This window comes from Haliaeetus albicilla, chromosome 3 (genome assembly GCF_947461875.1).
Source record: "Haliaeetus albicilla chromosome 3, bHalAlb1.1, whole genome shotgun sequence".
Taxonomy (NCBI): Eukaryota; Metazoa; Chordata; class Aves; order Accipitriformes; family Accipitridae; genus Haliaeetus; species Haliaeetus albicilla.
In genome coordinates, this window is record NC_091485.1 from 59,834,808 (window position 1) to 59,857,968 (window position 23,161).

General features: G+C 34.3%; 1 protein-coding gene across 1 annotated transcript in view; it reads right to left on the minus strand.

Moving 5' to 3' along the window:
• Nucleotides 1-23,161, minus strand: part of CSMD3 (CUB and Sushi multiple domains 3) — a 760,948-nt gene that overhangs the window by 275,279 nt on the left and 462,508 nt on the right. The window contains exons 19-22 of the mRNA XM_069779925.1: nt 21,946-22,134; nt 12,413-12,529; nt 5,196-5,411; nt 4,388-4,576 (exon numbers count right to left, since the gene is read on the minus strand). Coding sequence (XP_069636026.1) covers nt 4,388-4,576; nt 5,196-5,411; nt 12,413-12,529; nt 21,946-22,134 — 711 coding nt within the window. The remainder of the gene's footprint in view (nt 1-4,387; nt 4,577-5,195; nt 5,412-12,412; nt 12,530-21,945; nt 22,135-23,161) is intronic.

Below are 23,161 nucleotides of genomic sequence, written 5' to 3' on the forward strand. Positions count from 1 at the left end.
AGAAAACATGAAACTAAGGAATGACAGTATTCTTACAGGTTTTTAATCATCTTCATCCCATTATTGATTATCAGGAAAGTTTATTTTTCTTCTATTTCATTATTTTCCCTTTAAAGCAACAATAATTGCTCGTTTGTCCTTGTCTATAACATAGTTACAGGGAAATTTAAATGCTTCTTTTAAGCTAACTATTGCACTGAAAATTATGAAGAGCACTAGGCAGAGACATCTGAACTCCAAAAGCATCAGAACCAGTTCAGGGGTGCTACAACCTTATGAAAATAACTGAAATGCATATTCACAAACTTAAGCTGACACCTGTGCTCTGTACCACAAGCTGGAGACATGCCCCTAATATATTGTTGAAAATGTTTATTACCTAGGACTATCAACAGCTTAGATTTTGCTTCTAGAAAAAGCTAAAAGTGAACAAATATTCATACTTACTTTAAGTATTTTTTAAAGAATCTATTGCTCAGTATCAAAAAAGAAATTTTTTCACTGTCTATGTTGAGGTTCAAAGCAAGCAATTTAAAGTTTCTTGACTCTTTTTTTAACCATTTGATATGTCTATTTATTAACAGATTGTACTGGGTTTGGCTGGGATGGAGTTAATTCATAGTAGCCCATACAGTGTGTGTTTTAGATTTGTGGCCAAACGATTGTTGATAACACACCAATGCTTTAGCTATTGCTGAACAGTGCTTGCTCAGCATCAAGGCCTCCTCATGCTGCCCCACCACTGAGCATGCAAGAGGCTGGGAAGGGACACAGCTGTGACAGCTGACCTGAACTGACAGAAGAGATAGTTCATGCCATAGTGCCACACTCAGCAATAAAACTGTGGGAGTTTTTTCAAAGTAGTTGTTGCTTGGGGATCGACTGGGCATCAGTCTGAGTGACTGCCTTTGCATCATTTCTTTTTTTTTTTTTCTTTTTTTTTCCCCATCACTTATTAAACTGTCTTTATTTTGACCCACAAGTTTGTGGTTTGGTTTTTTCCCTTGCTTTTGACCTTCCTGTTCTCTCCCTTATCCCACTGCAGGGAGTGAGCAAGCATCTGGGTTGGGTACTCATCTGCCGGCTGGGGTCAACCCATCACATAGATTAAGATCCTATAACATTCAGACTATGTCAGTCATTTCATAGACTATTCAGACTCTTAAAAATATGCAGCACTAAATAAAGCAGTCTCAAAAAATTAGTCTAGTGCAAAATTTCCTGCTACTATTTTGTCTTCTTTTGTCTTCTATAACATACCCTTCTGAATGTTCTTGAAAAATTGGGAATTTGCCTGAATAAGCAGGAGAAAAAAATCAATAAAATAAATGAAAAGTTTTATGATTAGTAATCAACTGCACACAAGATGTAAGGACTAACAGTAGATCAAAAACTTTGAATAAGCCACCAGTATGGCTGGCTTCCTTATGATAACATGAGATTAAGATATATAAATGTGAGTACTGTCTGTGTCTCTTCTGTTTGATAGTGCTAAGGCCTCAGATTTGAGTAATGTGTTGAGCTTTAGGAAATTCACTTAAAAGGATAGGTAAGTGGATAAGTACAGAAATTCCAGAGGCAAGAGGCAAGGAAGACCACAAATCTGAAAAGACTGACAATAGGTATGTTTTGATACAAAACAAGGCTAGATTCTGTGTGATGCCTCTGTGGCCCAAAAGTGTAACTATAATTTTTCCTGTGTTCAGAGTATCCAAAATTATCTAAGAACAGTGCTACATCCAGAATACTAGTGGGTTTTTTGTTGCATGAAGTTACAGAAATGTGCAATATGACATGAAGATTGGCATGGTGGTATGAAAGTGATCAAGGGTACAAAACAGGCTTTGATTATGCATGTCAACAAAAATGCTGTTAGGAGGACTCCACTGGCAAACAGGACGAAGACTAGTGCATATCACCCATATCACCTACTGGAAGGGTGTTCTGTAGTGAACTATCGTTATATCCACAAGATTTTGTTTTAAAGAAACCAAAATGGTTCACACACGAGAAGATCATAGAATGAGTTAAAAATTATGCAACTTGCACTATCAAAGGACCAAGACACAGGTGAAAGTAGAGAGCTAAGATATGTAACAATGCATAGGTATTCATTATGAACATTTACTAAGACAACAGAAGAAATATCATGACCCACGGGACTCAACTATACCTATCAAGAGGATGTAGGATCAAGAACACAGGCAAATTCAAGTTGGAAGGGACCTGAGGATGTCTCTAGTCCAGCCTCCTGCTCGAAGGCTCAATGCTGATGTTAGACCAGGTTGCTGAGGGATTTAACCAGCTGGATGTTGAAAATCTCCAAGGATGGAGACTGCACAACCTCTTTGGGCAGTATGTTCCACTATTCAACATTTTCTTTGTGAAAAGGTTGCGCTTATTTCCAGTCTGAGTCTGAAACTCTCTTATTTCAATTTATGCCTTTTCCTTTCATCTTTCTGTCACAAACCACTGTGAAGAACCTTGCTCCATCCTCTTAATGATCTCCTCACAGCTGTTGAGAACTGCTATTAGGTTCTGGTGAAGCTGTCTCTTCTCCAAGCTGAAAAGATGCGTTTCTCTCACCTTTCGGCACTGGATCAGTGCTCCAGCTTCCAACCATCTTGGTGGCACACCACCAAACTTGTTCCAATTTTTCTGTGTCTTTCTTGTCTTGTATTCTTGTATTGACAAGCTGAACACAAATACTATGAACAGTGGTTGGTTCCCACGTGAGGTTGTGTGTATGTGAAAGTGTATACGATATCAGAAGCATTAAACCTCATGAATCATTTTGGCAGAAAATGCCAAACGTGAGTGACAGTAACAATATGTGAATTTCTGAATCCAATAAAAGTGGTCAACAGGAATTTCTGCTCTCCAGTTATTCGAATTTCATTATTATGGCATATAAATTAACAATGAAATTGGCAAAGGCTTGATATTTATAGGGGGAAAATGGCTGATTAAGTAATTCTAGTGGACACTATTCCATTTTCAAAGATAAGGAGAAAATAGGTTGACTGGAAAATAATTTACACCTTGTGTTCCAGCTTTTCTCCCCCCCCCCAACACACAATTGTAAACATTATTTTCTATGTCATGAAAACTAAATAGCAGTTTTTTTCATTTATGCTTCTGTGCAAGTTCTTCTTTACTGATAATTTACCAATTCATTTTCAGTATACTAACACTTCCAGAAATTTATTACTAAAATTGAACCTGTCTTCACAACTGTGCATGCATTCATTATTATTAAGGTTACAAATTCACCAAATATTCACAAAAATAACTTTATTCATGCTTTACACTGACTCAACTTCTAAACCATCTCTTCTGTAGAGAGATACATAAATGTCACTTTTGCATATGCCAAATTAAGAACTTTTGTTATACCAAGGTAAGCATAGGAATAGTTTGGACATGAAAACTATGATACAGTAACTAACACTGGGTAAAAGCAAGCACATAATCAGTCGATAGTTATTATACATCAGATTCTGAAAGAAACTTATGTTTTACTATCATATAATTTAGTATGAAAAAAAAAATTTCAAATGCACATTGATAAAGACAGATAAACCTTTCCCTATAGCATATACTCTTAAATAAATAAAATAAATACAGACACTTAAGTAACTATCCTACTTTTTAGAGATTTTATTGGTGGTGTTTTAACAATTCTAAATAGAACTGAAAATCAAGACATTTAGGAAGAATTCAGCTCAGACAACATTAGCCATTAAAAGTTAGGTTTCTAGTCAAAGCTACAAATGTAGACTACCTTTACAATGAGTGGAGAGTATTAGGAACCATCAGAAAGTGTTTCCTGTCAGTTATCTTAGCCATCATTTTAAAACCAGAACAACTGTTCTGAGGGTATTCTGAGGATATTCTGAGGGTATTCTGAGGATATAGTTCTGTAATTTACATAGGAAGCCCAGGTTGACCACACTCCCATACACAGACTTAGTTTTATGAAGTTAACTCTGGTCTAAGTGCTCTAACTACACTTACACAATTTTGTAATACAGGTATCACTTGGAAGCTTGCATTGACAAAAATGAGTCAGTTATTAGGCATCTGAACTGGTAAATGCTGTTTTAAATTAATACTCAATTTTCCTAACCTATTAATCAAAATAGGAAGAATAAGCATTGCACCCTCAATTTGAAATGCTTTCAAGTATAGAATATGAAGTCCACCAATAGTTCTAATACTAAATATGTTAAGAAAAGATTAAATAAATTTGACTAAGGAGATACAGAGAATATGAGATTACATTAAAAAGTAAGAGGTGTATTACCATGCTTTTCCATGCTGTAAATCTGCAAATCCATGGACAATGACTACACATACAAGCAAATGAAAGCAGCTGACCACGTACCCACACACCTTGGCAGAGGTGCACTCCATACTCGTCGGCCACCACCAAGACAAATAATCTCTGATGCACCTTCTAAACGATATCCAGATGAACAGGAGAATGTCAGAATATCTCCCACTCCAAAATTAAATCCTATTCTATTACCAAATTGTGGGATCCCAGGATCTTCACAAGGTTCAAGATTATACTCTGAAAACAAGAGAGCAAGTCAGCTTGTACGAGCGAGAACGTGTTTTCTATGAGTCATATTTATAATCTTGCAGTCTAGTAATTTCTGTATATTTCCACCTGACTATCAATACAGATTTCAGATTTTAAAACAAAATGAATGCGTGAATGTTAAATTGGCAATTATGCTACATTAAAAAGTAAGACTAATGAATACATTCACAACATTTTTAAGGTGCATAACACAAAACGCTTTATCACTCTTGTAAGAGCCATAAATGTCTCAGGTACATAAAACAAATGAAAACAATGGCATAGCATAAAAGCCTAAATAATTGACACTTGGGCTCATCTGGAATTTCACTAACTGAAATTAGACTAGTTCTGTTTCCTCTCCTCGCTTGATAATATGTCTTACAGTTTACTGCCATCTTATTTGTCATGTAGCAGAAATGTGTCTACAGAGGCACACAGGTTTGCTTGCTTTGAAATTGTTGTGCTTAGGAAACAACTTATGTAATTTTATGATTTAGTATATGTATTCATCAAAATCACTTCAATTTTAAACTTTTATTTTTCTATTTACATAAAATACTGAAAAAAAAATTTTCAGGAGCCAGGTATCGCAAGTATTTCTTACCAGAGAAAGAAATATTAAATCCTTCATATGATATTGAAAAATCTGAAATAAAGCGCAACTGAGCCCTGAAATTTCCATAGAGACCAGCATTGATTGGTGAAGGAAGCTCTGAGCCAGTCAGACGTGCTAATGGCTGTGTAAAACTGCCATTCTCTGTTATTAGTAAGTAGTCATGATGATCCTCCAAATGAAAGGTGTAGAAGGTGAACTGCACTCCTATTAGAAAAAACAGAATTACATTTACATATCACACTGTTAGCATCAATGTAATTAAGCCAAGGATTAAATTCAGGCATTTCATTATGAATCATGGTTCAGAAAATGAAGATAATCCAATTTTTCTATAAATTAGTATCTTTCCTGATTTTAGTATTAAAATACCTTTGTAGCCAGTCTTTTTGTTTTGACACTATCTTTTACTTTTGCCTTTAGCTGCAAAATATGAATGCTTGATTTATAGAATTCTAAGACATATGCTTGCATTTTTATGTAAAATCTAGTGATGCACTATGTATGTTCAAAATTACAAAAACTGTTTATGGCAGAGCAGGAAAGCTGAACCTTATTTCTTACAGTCACTAGTATTCTTGTATAGCAGCAGTGAAAGGAAAGGTTATAAAATAAATGACATCATTATATTCTAATGGCACATACAGTAATAGCAGCACCTCCTCCCCCAAAAAGGGAGGTCTCTTAATAAGATGTGGCATATGTCAACAGTATGTTTCTTTGAAAACCATCAGATATAAATCACCCATCTAGAAAGGAAGATATATCCTTGAACACAATAGCAATAAAAAGACTTAAAAGTCAAGGCACACAATTAAATTACTTTTTCTGCATTTCTGTAACTAAGAGTTAGACCATGATCTTTGGGTAGAATGCACAGAAAAGTCAAGAAAAAGAAACAGGAGAAGACATTAGCTAGCTTAAGTGGTTATTGAGACCTCTAGTGTAATAACATTTTCGGTTTTATTGTGTAAGTTATAAACCAATGAATCAGGCTCTGTAAAATATATCTAATGATGTAATGCTTAGGAAGATGCACTCGTGATTGAAGATTAACATAGTATATGAAGATTAATGATCTTTGGCTGCTCTCATGGACAACAGATTTTTAATAGTAGACATAATTTAATCTAAAATCAAACAAATAATTCCCCTTTCTACTTCCCCCCGCCCTGCAAGAAGTTCCCAAATGGTAACAAAGTCCAAGACTGAAGCTAGATATACTGTGCTTGACTTAGCTGTTTAAACATAGGAACCTCATGCCCCTTTAGGTGTTGAAGGTTATCTTTCCTAGACTTCACACGCAGCTTTAGAAGCTCTCGGTACAATTCTCATGTAGTACTTTTTACAATACATTGGATCCCTGAGGTTGTCTCAAATGGCATTAGACATTTATGTTAATGCAACTCAATCACACCTAGTAAATACAGCTTGTAAGGGTATCTGGAATGTAAGGACACTTGGTTTATGAGGATACCTAGTCAAGGACATTTCAGTATAGCAAGCAAAGACAAGAAATGAGGGAAGTAATAAATTATATACACGCATACAGAAGCTTTACTGAGCAGTATTTAGTGGAGACACTAACAAAGACCGGAACTCTTAAGTTTATGACTGATGGGCCATTGAATGTATCACTGTAATCTTGTAGCAGTTCAACCAGAACTTAGTAACTGATTAGAATGGGGGAAAGAAGATTATCTTGAGTCTCATGGAAATTAGAAATTTACTGTGGAGTATTTGAGGGAATTTGTGAGATTATGTAAAACTTAATATGAGATTTTTAAATGGTATTTGGCGACTGCAAAACTTTTTGTGAGATGTTTAGGGCCAAAGGCAGGTAAAGGGAGGGATCATGGTGGATAAGGGAGAAAAAAGTTCAGGAAAATTGAGAGGGTTAAGCCTCTCTTACTAATCCCTGAACCTAACCATCACAGCCTGTCCTCTGTTCTTTTTAAACTCTGTTCCTGACTATTTAGTGTGTAAGTGTGGCCTCTGTCCAGAGTGTGAGCACATGTGTGACCACTAGTGAACATTAAGATGGGCTGCCTGGTGGGCAGGATGAGGTCAGGGGCCAACACCTGGAAAAAGGGCCATCAGTCACAAGGAGGCAGCACCTGGAGGGAGTGGGATCTGGGGGCCAAGTGCTGGGCCAGGACCTGGAAGGTTGTGGGGGTATGTGTGTGTGCATGTGTGAGTCTGTGTAACTCCTAGCAAACTCCTGTTGCTATCAGCCCAGCTGGAGAAATAGGATTTGGCTGCCTGTGGTGTTCATGTCTGTTTCGGTGCTGTTGGTGTTTCTGTGTGTGCCAATAAAGACACTTGTCTCTGTCCATGTTAGTCTGTGTGACCAGCCATACATGCCTATGTACATATTGGCTAATTTGGAATACATGCTTAGTCTTGCTGTCAGATGGAGACACAAATGGGATTAACAAGAGTAATTCCTTGGATCTTAGAGACCTCTAGATTGTGCTTCCCTTCAAAGAGATCGGAGAACTATTCAGCTTTTTCAAGCAGATACCTTCTTCTCTTCTTATTGCTCCACACCTGCCCCCCCCGACTTGCTGTAGCTTGCAGATCCTGATAAACACACCCTTGCTTAGTAGCACTGATATAGAAATTATAGGATGGGATTGTGTTTTATGCATAGGACAAAACTAGATAATCCAAGATATATATTCTGGATTTTAAAAATTCTTAATTTAATAATTATATGAGCAAAGTCATTCATCTGCTTTGAGCATCCTATTTATTATCCTAGATTGTGTGACAATAAATTGGCAAAAATCACACTGAATTTTGGAATCAAGGTTAGTTTACATATCTTTTGAGCTAATGCCTAAAAATTTAGCTTTGAGATTGATAAACTCTTAAATGGTTTAATTTTTTTTATCATAGTTTTTACATAAGAGACAGTGTTGATCTGACATGAAAAGTTAGCTCTTAGGAGAAAAATGTGATATATACAGAATGAGGCTGAAATTCAGGCCGTATTTATGGCATTTACTGCACTCCAAATTAATTTTGGCCCTTTTTACACATGCATGTATACTGCAACAATAAAATCAGAAATGCCAAAGAAAATTTTATGGTAGTAACCCAAAATAATGGAATTCCTGTGAATCACAGCTGAGCTTCACTGAGTATTGTTCAAACACCAAACTCAAGGTTTAACTCAAGGGAATGTTTCAATCAATTTTCAAGATTGCCATGACATTTCTAAGCAAAACCCCAAGGTATATCCCAGCAGTAGCTGTACAATTTAGTTTTCTTCAGAAAATATTTTAATCACATTAATATATGCTGTGTGACAGATTGTGTCTTCTCCAGAGAAGAATTTTAAATGGTAAATTCAGGTAGATTCCTCCTCATTATGCCTCACATGCCACTTTCTTTATAAGGGGAATATTTAAAATCTGAAATGAAGACAGGAAGACATAACACTCTAATGTCATTTCTCAATATTACAATCCAGACTGTTGGGGGATGGGTAAATTAACTGTTCTATTAGTAAATGGTTTAAAATATATCATTGATACTCCACAAATTTCACTTCACCATATATTGAATTGCATGCTAACCACAGGCAAAATACAATAATTATTGTCATGATAGATGCTTCCTTTCCTCTTCATAAATAATACCAATTTAACTGTATTTAAAGTGCATGTTCCACTCCCTAGTTAACAAAATTTTTAAAAATACAATAAAATCATATCACGTTTTGATGGACATTCAAAATCATAATGTGGTCCACATGAACATAAATGAAAAATCATTACAGAATTCTATAATTTTAGACAGAAATGAACAGTAAAATTAAAATATATATATTTATATTGCAGATTATGTTATTTAAGATAGTATGTACAAACACAGAAACTTTTTCGTAACAATACAACATATCCAGATGTAAAATACAGATTTTAACTAAACATATGCATTTAATTGACTGCTATTATGTAACAGCATTATGAAGCTGCAACATAAAGATGTGTGTTTAAAAAAATACCCCACAGCATTCTGGAGCTACAAGTTATATACATTTTCTTGGCAGTCTGACATTGAACTACCAAATTTTGTCTAAAAAAAGGGGGGGGTGGGCTAAAGAAAATTTAATTATTTTTAAAAGATCATATCACTAATTAATGGCCAGTAGAAGATACTCCTTGAGATTCTGAAGTTGAAATTATATTAGACATGAAATAGAGCAGAAAATGAGATTTCCAGAACAAAGGTTATCTCCCTCACTTTAAATAACCCATTTATGTGTACGGGATTAATTTTCCCAAATGGTAACTATCTAAAACTTAAGTAAGTCACTCAGTCTCCCCATGGATGATTCATCTGGGTGCTATATAAACCCACTGGACATTAGATGATAGAGATGAATAGGCACCTTCAGAGGATGGTTCATTCCCTCTACTTTAGATACTTTTTCAGGGTGAGATGACTCATATCCTGAAGATATATGCATTTGTCCATTAAATACAGAAGTGGCCCAATGGACTAGCTTACTCAGACATAGAACTTTCCTGTTAGAAGATTAAATTTAAATTAAGTAAGCCTGTGACTTATTATCATAAAAGGAGAGCTATCTTCCTAATGCAGTACTACAGGAGGAGCTTAAAGTATTAACACCTTTTTGCCCACAAGAACAAAATATAAGAAGTTCATATAATATTTCCTATTTCCTACTCACAGCAAATCCTCACTCTTCAATTGTTTCCAGAAGACCTTTCAGCAGCATGAATCAAAATGCCCAAGGCAAATTACAACATAGCATTCATATTTAATATGTTTTTTTCCTTAGTAACATTTCCATAAGATAATATAAAACTTACTGACACAAATAAGAATGTGCTTATATCGATATATGTGTGTGTATATATACACGTATCAGTGTGTGTATGTGCTTATATATGCGTATGTTCATACTACTACTCTCTTTCCCTGTATATTTTCTGTATATTTGTTTTCTCAGGAGTCTCATTATATGTGGTGTTTTTTTCAATAGCCTCACATAAAATGTAATCACATTGAGAATTTCTGCTTTTATTTATCCCAATTTTTAAGTACTTCTCTAGCTGAGGGTTCAAGAAAAAAGATAAAAAACAAAAAGCCTACTTAATTTTTAAAAAATATTTTTTTCCACATACTTTCGTCCATAATCCCATTTTTAATTTAAGATAGATGAAAGTGTTAATAAAATGTCTTTCAAGAATCCTGAAAAATATGGCTTCATCTGGTCTCATGTTTACTGTATAATTTACATAATTTTCAGTCATGTGTTACTCCATGAAGCTAAACTCTTATCTATCTCTGCTACTTCTCTTCAATGACCAGATTATAAAGCATAGACTGGTTATCCAAAGGCTTTTCAGATAGGGTGCAAATTAAGTTACTACAGGGCTAACAGTTTTCTTACACTTTCTGTCAGTCTTTCTTGCTTATCCAGAAGAACAGTTATATTCTTCTCACATACTTTCTCCCTTGCAAAAGATCCACAGTACCTTATATTCCTGCAACTCTAAAAACTGTGTATCATACCTCGAGGTAACAAGGACAAATGTAGCATCTGATATAGGCTCAGTAATTTCAGAATGCTTTTTCACTGTGGCTACTTACAAGCAAATTATATTGACACAATGGCATCATTTGGTAGTAAAAAGAGACTGCGGAATAGCTGGAGCAATAATTTTGAGAGATACACTTTGCCACTTTAACACTTTAAGGAGTTTTAAATGGGACATCCAGTCAGAGTGATTTAACATCTAGATGAGGAACTATCACACTATTTGTACAAAATAGAGCAAGGGGACCACAGATCAGCACAATTCTCTGTGAGGGAAGTCTTATTTTTATGTTATCAATAACTCTTTCTTAGAGGAATATACTATCAGCGTACTTTGTCACATTTTTCAAGCCTCACAGAGAAAACTGATGAAAATCAGAATTGAAGTTGCCTTCCTTCTTCTCCTTTTCATTCTTTTTTCTGTATTCTTTCCAGTGTTACATATGCAGTTTTGCTTTTTATGTTCTTATCACCTCACCCTATTTATATTCAGTTTGTCTTATGACACCTATCTCTATTTCTTTCCTTTCCTTAACATTAAATTCTTATGCTTCTCTAGCTCGTTCCACTCACAACAGTACCATGCAGTCACTCCTATATTTAAAATAAAATACGCACAAAAATCTAAAAATTTGACCCATCCCTTCTCATCTAGTCCCCAAACTTTTCACTTGAAATCAACTAGGACACACTATTTCAAGGAAATTTTGCTACCTGGAAATCCCAAATTCCATTTCTGCCCTAAGCATTTTCTAACCACTCCTGTGTGTCTTATATTTCTTTGAAATAACTCTTACTAAGATCCTTTCTCAGAGAACAGTTAAAACCACTATTACGTCTTTATCCTGTAATCTGCCTTCAACAAATAACCACCCTTTTCTTAAAGGTCTCCTGTCCCTCAGCTTCTGTGATCAGTCATTATATAATTCTTTCTTACCTCCCTAAATGTTTATACAGGATTCCATTATTTATCATTTTTCCCTCTACATTTATTTCTAATATATATTATTTATTCAATCCATAAATGCATATTAAACTGCCATTTATACGCTGCCACCCTGAAAATGTGTCTTGGTAAGCTGAAACAGTTTCTTTTCTTCAAAAGAATAGGACTTTTCTTTCTGACATTTCCTTGTCGACAGCTAGTGATAATGTAAAATTTAGCATAATAAGCAATCTTTTAAACAACTCCCCTCTCATTAACTTAATTTCTTTTTTTATGCATAATAAGAATAACATCTTGACTTAAGTCTTCACTTCAGACTCTTCTGTCAATACCAAGTCTAAATATCAGTAACTACTTCCAGCTAATCTCTCTCTAAGATAAGGCATTTCCTCCTCAACACAGAAAAAGCATTCATCCTCTTTCACCTGTATGAATTATTGTGCACTCGTCCAACTATGGGTTACTTGGACTATAAACTTTTAGGGACTTTTCGTTCTGCAGAAAGCATTGGGGCCTAGTCTACCTCTGGAATTCTAGGAATTACTACAATAAAAATAAGCAAAAACAAAAATCAGCCACTCAGTTCCTAGTTCATTGCTGCTAACCTAGATCCGTATGTGTAGCACAGTACTGGACTTACATATTATAAAAAAAAGGTGGAAAAAGAGAAAAGGATTTATTTACCTTTTCCATGGGTAACATCCACAGTCCATGTACAATTCAGTGAGTTTGGATACAGATCAGGATAGCCAGGGGATAAAATTGTTCCACTAGGTCCTCTAACATCTCCACCACATAAAGCTAGAAATAACAAATAAAATAATAATAAAATAATTAATATAAAACTTACAAATGAGAGAAAATATAAGAAAACAATTCATTAAAATCTGCTAGCTTTAAAATTACTTAAAAATAGTTGGTCAAATGATTTAGCAGTTTCACATATAACTATAGCCCATTTTTACACAAAATGAAAGGAAATAGAATCAGTGAATAATTAAGAAGTGTTTTAATAGGTACTAAGAAAATAAAAAGCGAGTTTCCTTAGCTGTTTTTTCACATTTTCTTGAAACTCTGTGAAAGTCACAAGTTCAGCAGGAAGATGAAGGTAGAAGATACAGAGCCAAGCAATATCACTTTAGCCAGAAGCTAAGGCTGGAGACTTAAAATGGCATAGAGTGGATCTTGCTATTGAAGAATTACTGACTGAAAATATTATTGCAGGGAAGCATGACATGCTTTCTTGTGTCTAATTATTGGATATGCATCTATATCTATAATGCAAGTGATAATGACAATTGCCAATATAAGTCTTTCTATAGTATCAGTAGTGACTTTGTAAAGGTAATCAGTAGTTAAGCAATATAAAAATTAAATTACAGCTTGAATTAATACAAAATACAAAAATTAAATCATTACAACACTGGCATAAATATCTTCATAATTCACTATTACATTTTAATAGTGAATTTTCCATTCCAGAGCTTTTGAAATACTAAATTAATTGAGTAATTTTTAGTAATGCAGAGGCTCTAATACCTTAGAATTATCTTTTATCAATAACAATGGTTAAAACTCAGTACCAAGAAAAGTTATTACATCGTAGTTCTCTGAATATAGATTATCTCAGAAGGGCATACATTATAAAATGAATGAGTATTTCTACTTTTTTTTTTTTCACCAAGATAAAAAACATCTATACCATTCATTTTTCTTAGCTGATTTGTATGCATTACCAAAACTATTTTGTAGAAATATTCCAGGATACAAAAAAACAGTAAACTATGTTACTGCCACCAGATTTAAGTAAAATAATATAGACTGGTTTAGAAAAGTTGATTGCATTTCTTCCAAAGTAATTAACACAAACTGTCCCTTTTCAGCCTTAAGTAGTCAAGCTCTCAACCAGTGTGCTTTCAGAATTTTTATTGGTGTCAGCCATAGTTTCTCTAAGCCTGCACCTTAACCTAAGTCAGTATGCAGCACTCCCACGTTTAACAATCAGGTTTTCTCTTTAGCAGACACTAAAGCCGTTGAAAGGCAGTTTGGGAGATAGGTAAATGGCAGTTACTTGTCTGCAATTCCAGTAGATACAACTATCAATCCCTCTCCCCCTTGTTGTATAAGCTGTTGCTCACCTATTGCTCATGTCTGTGCTTCCCAGCCTGCTGTCACCCCAGAGAGGGTGACAGGCTGGAGGAGCAATACCTCTTTCTGAGAGAGGCTGCCCCACCTGCACTACCTGGTTTTAACTGCTCCTACTCCTCCTGTAACATCAGCAGAAGCTACCAACGTAGCACTCAGCAGTATGGATCGTAAAGGTGGGAGAAGTTTGGCCTTTCAGTATATGAACGGTGCTCAAACATCTTCATATTTCTTCAGGAGAAAGGTGGTGTGAGTAATTTGTTACATCGTGCCACTTATTCTACTGTATCTTGATATTTATCCTACTTATAACAATTCCTGCTACACATTGATGGAGTAAATCATGAAAGTTATACCTCTCTTTGCTTTTGCTATTAATGCTATTTATTTGAGAATTAATATGTTGACCAATCATTATTTTCTGCCTGTAGAAGTACATTCAAAACTGATTTGAGGATAAGCCATAGAGTGAATCTAGAGATTCACTAGAATAGAGAATAGAGAATATCCAGAATGTACCTTCTGTCTTACCCTGTACATAAGAAGATATTTGTCTCAAGGAAATACATGCATTTTCAGACATTTCGGTAGCACTGAGGAATGTTTTCATAAAGGTCAATAATTTTTCTTAATGAGGTTACTGCATTGCACGCCATCACTGTCTTTAAGGTGCTAAATAAAAAGTATACATTTAATTACAGTTTTCTTATAAAGCAGAAATGGAACTTCATCCTATATCCTAGGATGAAGATCACCCTATTTTGCCTAGCTAAATTTGTTTGATTGTTCTAACTAACCACATTTCTGTTTTAAACATGTTTATTTGTCTGGGTAGCCTCATGATTTCTTTGTGTGAGCTATTTCTCCTGCCAACTTTCTATCCTTTTTGGCCTAGTTGTAAGCTGGAAATTTGCAGATCCAGTACGATAGGCTGAAACAGGACATTCTAGGACTACAACCACCCAATCTCATTACTGTTGCCACAGGGAAATAACCTCCCAGCATACTAATTTTCCTCTTCACTTCTCTGAAGAGACAATGAAGGTAACCACTGTCCACTTATCACCTGATCTTGTTATATTTAGACATCAGTAAAACAGAATCACAGCTATGACAGCATGTTACTGGAGCTTCTGATGGTAACTACATACGTTGTCCATACCTTAGGTCATCCCTATTAAATAAGAAAATGCAATCAGTTTTTATAATCATGGGAAACAGCCCAAACAAATGTATTTTACAATGGATGTTTGGAAAGCCTTTCAGAAATGCAAATGGTGACAAAACATCCATGGCATGCCATCAGGCACTCAGTGTAACACTATGAAGGCTAGCAGATGGCAAAAAAAGGCATCAAGGGACCAGCATTTTACAAAACAAAGCCAAGTTGACAGATCTGAAATATAAAATGTGCACTGGTCCTGATAAGATGGCAAACAGCCCAAGCATATAATATCACTACTAGTATCTGACATTTTTTCAGAGTGCAAAGGAAAACAGAAACACATGAAAATAAAAACAGCGGAAGATAAACTCCACACATTTTTCCAGATTCTACAAGGAAACTTTCTTTCACTTTATCTGATTATACAGAGATGGAGGCTAGCAGAGACTAAAAGTAGAGTGAATATATAAGCAAATAACTGAAGTGCTATCTGGGTGTTCTAATGCGGAAAATGGAATACTGTGTTGCTAACACACTAATTAATAATTTCTTTGTCATGCAAACAGAGAAGCTGAGTCAAGACATGCCTAATTTTTTTTCCCTCCATTACTATGTTTTCAGAATAGTGAGAAATAAAATAATAAAAATAAAAAGAACAAAAAATAATGAGAACAAAATATAGAAGTGACTGTATGAAGCACAGATAGATACCTGGATGTATAGTATAACATACATCTACAGCACTGTGGTGATCAGAAATGATGTGACAATTTAAAAAGCAAGTTTTGGATAACTGTGAATGAAGACTGAAATTTAACAGTGGAGTTCAGTGGCTAAACCAGTTGTTTGGGTGAAATAAATCCTTACAGTGTTGGGTTGATTACTTACACTTTATTTTGTTATAAATGGTCATAACTGCATTCATTTTGCTCAGTAACATGACCAGTCATAAGGAAGAGTGACAGCAAGCAAACCTAGCTTAGAAAATGGCCCTGTGTAGTTTGAAAATAATTTTTGGCCCAAGCAATTTTAGAACCTTTATTCAGGCTACTCCTAAGTGTCTCAGCGGGAGAGATGCAGGCCACGCTTCATCCATGAAATACACGAATAGTTGTAATGCGAGCACTTGACTTGTGTCATTCATATAATTTTCAAGTTCCATTTCAGGCCATATTTCATGCTACTATAAAACTGTTACAGAAAATCAGTCTTCCAATACTAGAGATAGTCTCAAAATTTCTAGCCCAAATTCATTCATGGTCCATTTTTATTCATTTGTTCTTCTGCTAAACTGTCATTATGTTCTTTTCCCTCTTGGGGACTTTGGAAGGCTGGCGAAGCACGTTAGTACCTCTGACTTTGGGTCAGTTAAATGAGACAGGTTTTCTTAATCTACTTCTGTAAGATACATTTTCCACCTCTATAACCACTGCATTTACAATTGCAAGTACTTACCTTTCTTTCTTGTCACAGCAGCTTTGCTACACAAACATATTGCTAGGACACTTCACATTAGATTGTGACATTTTTGTTCATAGATTTTTTCCATTTTTTTTCACATCCTTTGTTCTATTTTTAACATATTTATATTTTATTGCTGCAAAAGTCAATCTGTATAATGTCCTACTGCAGAGGTCAGCCTGTATAGCTAGCTTAATACTTATTCACAGAAAAGCCTCTTACCTCTTAAATTTTGCTTTTTACACCACGAAATAAAACTCACAAACCACTAATTATGTTCTCTGTCATCTGAGGTCTTTGAATAAGGTCCACTACCTATTTAAAACTGATTTATTTTGATGTAACACAAGTCAGTCTCAGAGTTATGAAGGGTATAGCAATAATATGAGAAAACTGCACGCTAGAAGAAGGGGGTCACCATATCCAAGAAGGACAGAAAACTATCAAAAGAATGTTTTTGTTATTTTGGTAAAGCAACCGAAAATAATACAGATGTATATAAACGCATGTGTCTGTGTATTTCTACATATGGTGTTCACTAGCAATGCAGTAAAAAAACCCTGTATCATTGTCCTTTTTTAGCCTGACTGAAGATGGTGATATCTGGGAAATTAACAGTATTTTCCATTTTTTTGAATTGTATCACCTACCATTTCGATGTATAAAGATTTTTCAAGAGACTAGCCATAGGTCACCAACCACAACTCAGAAACTAACATACAATGATGTATCTCATTTTTCTCAAAAAAAAGAGAAAATACACATAAGAACAGAAGCCTTCAGAAAAAAAATTACTTTTTTCAGTAAGGCCAGCTTGCTGCAAGTACAAATAAATGAAAACTATTTGTTTTCAAAGATGATGGGAAGAGAAAACACACATTTATAATTGATTAGTAATAATGATAAGTTTTACAAATGGTTTCAAGCATCATCAAGAAAGACTAATAACATATGCTAGTTTAGCAAGAACCACAGAGTGAAAAGAATACATAGATGCGTTTGTGTACATATAAATCTAAATACAAGTATGTATATGCACAAACACACAGAGGCCCCATTACATTAATTACTTAATTAACTCCAACTTCCAACTAAAAATCTAATTCTAAGGTGACTTTCATTTACTGTGTAATTTGATAATAAAAAGGAAATACATAGTTAAAAATTACTGAAACAGTGAATTAGAATTTGAATCTTATATACTGTGCTTCATAGACCAAGAAACTTCAGCATCTGTCTTCCCTAATTACAGAAGATGTAATGTGTCTTAAAATGAAATGCAGTCAAGTAGTAACAAGTAAATAACAATATGGACAGCAAATTATAATAGTCAGCTTCTGGAACGAAACCTTGGGCTTGAGTTATATTACACAAGAGACTAACTTAATAGAAACTAGTGTAGGTTAGATTACTCACAAGATAAACTTGTATTTTTACCTTCTTACTTAAAGCTAAAACAGACCACGACATTCTATCCATTTCCAATTCTGGCATCTACCACACTGAATATTTGTAGCAGGTTTTTTAACAGTTGTATTTTAATAAAAGCATTGTTTTTACATTAGAGATGTCTTAACAGAAATGACATAACACCTCTGCCATATTTCCTGGATATGTTCCTCATGCTACTGCACAAATCATATTTGCTAATTCATTTGGACATCTAGGTGTTTTCAATATAAATGTTAAATGTTTTCCATCTTGCTTGAACATTTACTTGCTATGTATTAATTTTCTTAAATAAATGAAGATCAAGCGGAATGACAATATTTATTTTTAATTCAAATAATGAGTAAGAATTATTATGTATTAGCATTCAATTTCATGTTATGATGAAGGGAATAAAAAGCACTTTACACTCTTAATTAGGTATTGAATTTTTACATAATTTTCCTGTCATTTTTAATGGGATTAATACAATACTTCATATATTGGGTGGAATAGGTTTTCTCACATACATTCAAAGCTTAAAAGCAAAATTCTATTATAATATTCATATAGAAAGGACATGATAAGACAAAATTTTGTCTTACTCATTAAGCACTGGGAGATTACAGTCAAGAAATTCAGGGCTGTCCAGATAGATAGGTATGCAGTGAATCATATGTAGATGTTAGCTAGGAATGGCCTATTCATATTCTTGTTCGAAAAGAATGGCTGTTATTTATTTGTATGTTTATTTTCCTAGGTAGTGTGTCCCATGTTTATGGTATATAGACCAAATTACATCTTCAGATGAACTATTTCAAAATAAATAAATGGACACAGTAATACCAATTATTTATCTCTGGTCTGTGTGGATAAAAAAGCTCTTAACCCATGAACCAAAGAAGGAAAAAAAATATGGCAAGATTCTAGGCCTTGATCAGTGCCACCTTTTTTGAAAAGAAATAAAAAAGTATTTTGCCAAGACAGGTATCCAGAAATTGGTCATACTGAACAACACTGAAGGATTTTTAACGTATCTTCGTAACAGTCTACAGACTAATTCATTTCTTGAAAAGAGACTGATGGTTTGATAAAGATCATAGGTTTTACTTTTCATTCTTTGAAGAAGCCTTAAATCTATGGTTATATAACTTATTTTAACATAGTGGAGTTGCTGTCTTGAAAACTGTAAAGCAATTCAAGTACTGTATAAATTCAAGTAGCTTTCACCACAGTGAAAGGATGAGAGGTAATGGCTGTAACCGGAAGATGGGAAGTTCTCTGTAGATGTTAAGAATACCTATTGTGTGGCCAAACAATGGCAGAGGTTACTCAGAGAAGAACTGGAATCTCCCTCCTTGGAGATATAACTCAGCTGTGTAGGATCCTGAACAACCTGATCTAACATCCAGACTGGACCCTCTTTTTGGGGTATGGGTTTTGACTAGATGACATTCTGAGGTTCCTTTCAGCTATAACTGTTCTATGGTTCTGAAAATATCTTCCTTAAATATTTATCTTTAAAGAACAGAAATATATTCTACTATCCTTAAAGGTCAGAGAGCTCTAATTTATTTTTTTTCCCAGAAGTGCTTTGCTATATTTCTGCATATATAAAGCTGCGTTTGTGTTTGTATGTGTACACACACACAGAGAATACATATGTGCACTGAGGAACAGCGTGCACACCTTATCCGTATAGATACACATAAAAATCAAAACTAAGGAAATTACCTGTGAAATCCTTCATGCATATCAATTACTTAAATATGAATGAATTATACAGCCTGTCATAATCACCCCCTCAGGCCAGGCTTTAGGGAAGGAAACAGTTTGCTTGTTCATTTTTAAAACATCATTCTCAGTATTGTCTAAATGTTCCTGTAGATAATGAAGTGTGACTTCCCTGATAAGCTTTTTGTGATGCTTATCTGTGTAACATCCAAACACCTCATGAAAAAAATCAGCTGATACTCCTTCAAAGAATAGAATTGCAGTCAACACAATCTTCTGCTTTGAGGAAGAACTGGTTCTAAGAAGTCTAAACTTTTTTCATTTTCTACACCCTTCTCCTCCACCAAAACACTTACACTCACAAGTTGTCATGGTCTGCCTGCACAATTAGCACTGTCTGTCTGCATATCACTACATGATGTAATTATAAAAAAGAGATGCATTATTAAAAAGAACAATCAAGAAAGAACTCTGCTCCTCAGAAAATGTCAGAGTATTGAATGAACAGTGACCAATGTGTTTATTAGTGGCATGATTAATACAAACCCATACTTGCAGTTTATGCAAACAACAGCCCATTTAGCAAATGCTCTTTTTTTCCCTGGGGGTGCAAGCACTCTGAATCCTATTTAAAAACATTCCACCAGAGAAGAAATTCAGCAATCAAATTAAAATCAGTTCAACCATGAATTTATTAAATTTACTAGAATAAATGTACTCAAACCTGCTTTTAGAGCATATTTATTCAATGGACAATTGCCATTTAGCAATGTGCTCTGGAAAAAAAAAATCTCATTTACTTAATGAATTGCATACTAGTTGGAGGAAGAAAGTTATCACAATAGGAAATTTTATTTCACAGCAGAGGACAGTATTCACAGGGAGTGTGTTAGTACTGTTTGTTTTAGATGGTTACCATCTAGTACCTATCACCGTAAGAAAACGTATCTTATGTTTACGGCCTACTCAGCAAAATATAGTCCCCTTGACTGTGAACTGTGGGAACCCTGCAATTCTTCATTGCAAGAACCTGGCTGAGAAGCAGAATCCCTTAGGAAACAGGCTTGCTGAACTACAGAGTCCCATTTTCAGGAAAGTGATTATTCACCCCCCTTTCTACCACCACAAATTTTGAGTATCATCATATACTGATATGTTCAACCTACTGAAATATAAAAACCAAAGCATTTGCTAAATAAATAAGCTGAAGGCTGAGAAAACCCCTACCATTTTTTAAAAGAAAGAAATACAGTTGAAAATGACTATATTTCCAGATGGCAAATCACACGATTCAGTGAGCTTTTTTGTTAGTCTTCATTCAAATTCAGCTTTTTCTTTCTAACTTAGTGTCCTGAGATACTAAGAACTATTTTAGAAAAATATACTATCATGTGCATTATGTAGCTCATGTAAGTTCAGTATTAAATACTACTCTAGAATTAAGTGAGTGCAGTATTCCTGATAACATTTTTATCACCAGAAAAGCATGTACCATGCTCAAAGGAAAAAAAAAAAAAAGAGAGGAAAACATCTCAAATACACAAGTTAATAAACATTACAACATACTTTCTTAATATTAAATATAACTGATATCACCCTAACTGGGAAAATGGATTAAAATGAAAAATTTAGGTAACAAGAGATGACTGAAACTATTAGATAATTTTTCAAGCAGACTTTGTTAATGATATGGTGGAGGCTCCAAAAGGTATGACATGTTACTCGATACCACTTTTGTCTGGTTTACCAATCATACACTTAATCATCAGGTATAATTTGGCCCTAATCAATTCCTACAGTGATTGCAGGTTGTCAAGTTCTGTTAACAAGCTAGGAATGCAGTGATCAACATGAAACAGGAGAAAATGCAGTTTTTGAGTCAGGTATAAATAAACCTCATGTCATGTTTTGTATGTCAGCACACCTGTGTCCCTAGATGGATTCCCAAACACAAACATTTGTAGCTTGTAATAAGTGCTTTCCAAGCAGATATACATTAATCTTGCATGCTTTGAGCTAACTGGCAATCAGTTCATGTTAACATATATTCAGATAGACCTATCTTCAATAATCTGCTGATTTAAAGAATTATATATTATTCTCTACTTTTATTACTAAATATTTCATCAAACAGAAGTATATAACATTTATTTCCTCTAACTATTCTTTTTTTCCTAAAAATAGAGGTTTTACAAGCTCCAACATTTAACTCATTTTGGCTAACAATAGTTCGGCAAAATGTGTATATTTTAAGGTACTCTGTATTTTATCCATTCATCCTTACCATCACAAGTTGGGAGTGGGTGACTCCACCAGTGATTTTTTTCACATAGCAAAGGCTCCTCATGACTCAGCCTATAACCCGGATCACAACTAAATGAGACGGTGGAACCTATAGAGAAGTCATGTCCATAACGACGTCCATGCACTGGTATGCCAGGATCCAAGCAAGAGTAAGTATTAACAGTTACACCTAGATGAGAAAAAAACAAAAAACCAACCAAACACAAACAAACAAACAAAATCGTTAAATAAACAACCTATACAATGTTTTTTATTAATTTAAGTAATTCACTGTGCTGTGAGTGGGGGTGAAGGCTTCATTATCACAAATTTTCGGTGAATTATCCTTGCATTATGTTTCTCTGTGTTACTGTTATAAGATGTTATGGATAATGAATTGCATCCTGCCACTGTTGGAGAGAAAAACACATAATTTACAGGATATTTAGTTTGATCCTATCTCAGTAACATTAAGTGATTTTGTCCCTGATGCTGATGTTGAAAAGCCTTGATGATCACTCAAAATTCTGATTTCCAGCCTTTATTTTTTTCCTGATCAAACTTTGTTATCCTAGCTAAAATGCTTTTTATTTCTTTTTAAATTTATTCTTGAAATATTTACACAGATCAATTATTTACATAAATAATTCTCATACCTAATGTTATTTGATATGTGAGATACTTAGAAGATAAAGAATAGCAGAAAAAGTAATAAAGAGAATTTGACTTGATAAAGAGAATTTTAATGTGTGCTAAAAAAATTAAACCTTTTAGATTATTTCCCAGTGAGAAGTGTAACTTCATTATAAAAGCATCAGGGAAAAACAAAGAAAGAAATAATAAAAAACTCTAGGAACATTACTGAAGTTAGCAAATTAGAAGAAATATTCAATGTAAGATTTTTTGTGGGTGTTATTCCTTTATTCCTACACAAAAGCCATAAAATATCCTTCCTTACAAAGAAATTCAGTGTGGAAAGAAATAATTAGCACAGAAAATAAGAAAACATATAAAAGACTTCAGCTTTCAATAGGATATTTAAAGAGAGAAGTGTTGAATAGAGGACCATTAATCATTATTATTATTATCCAGAAAAGGGAAATCAGAATTGGGTTGTGCTGGATAATATCAGACGATGAACCAGTAAGAATTAAACAAAAATAAAATTAATACTAGATGTCTATCTATAAACAGACGATGTTAAGCAGAAAAGCAAC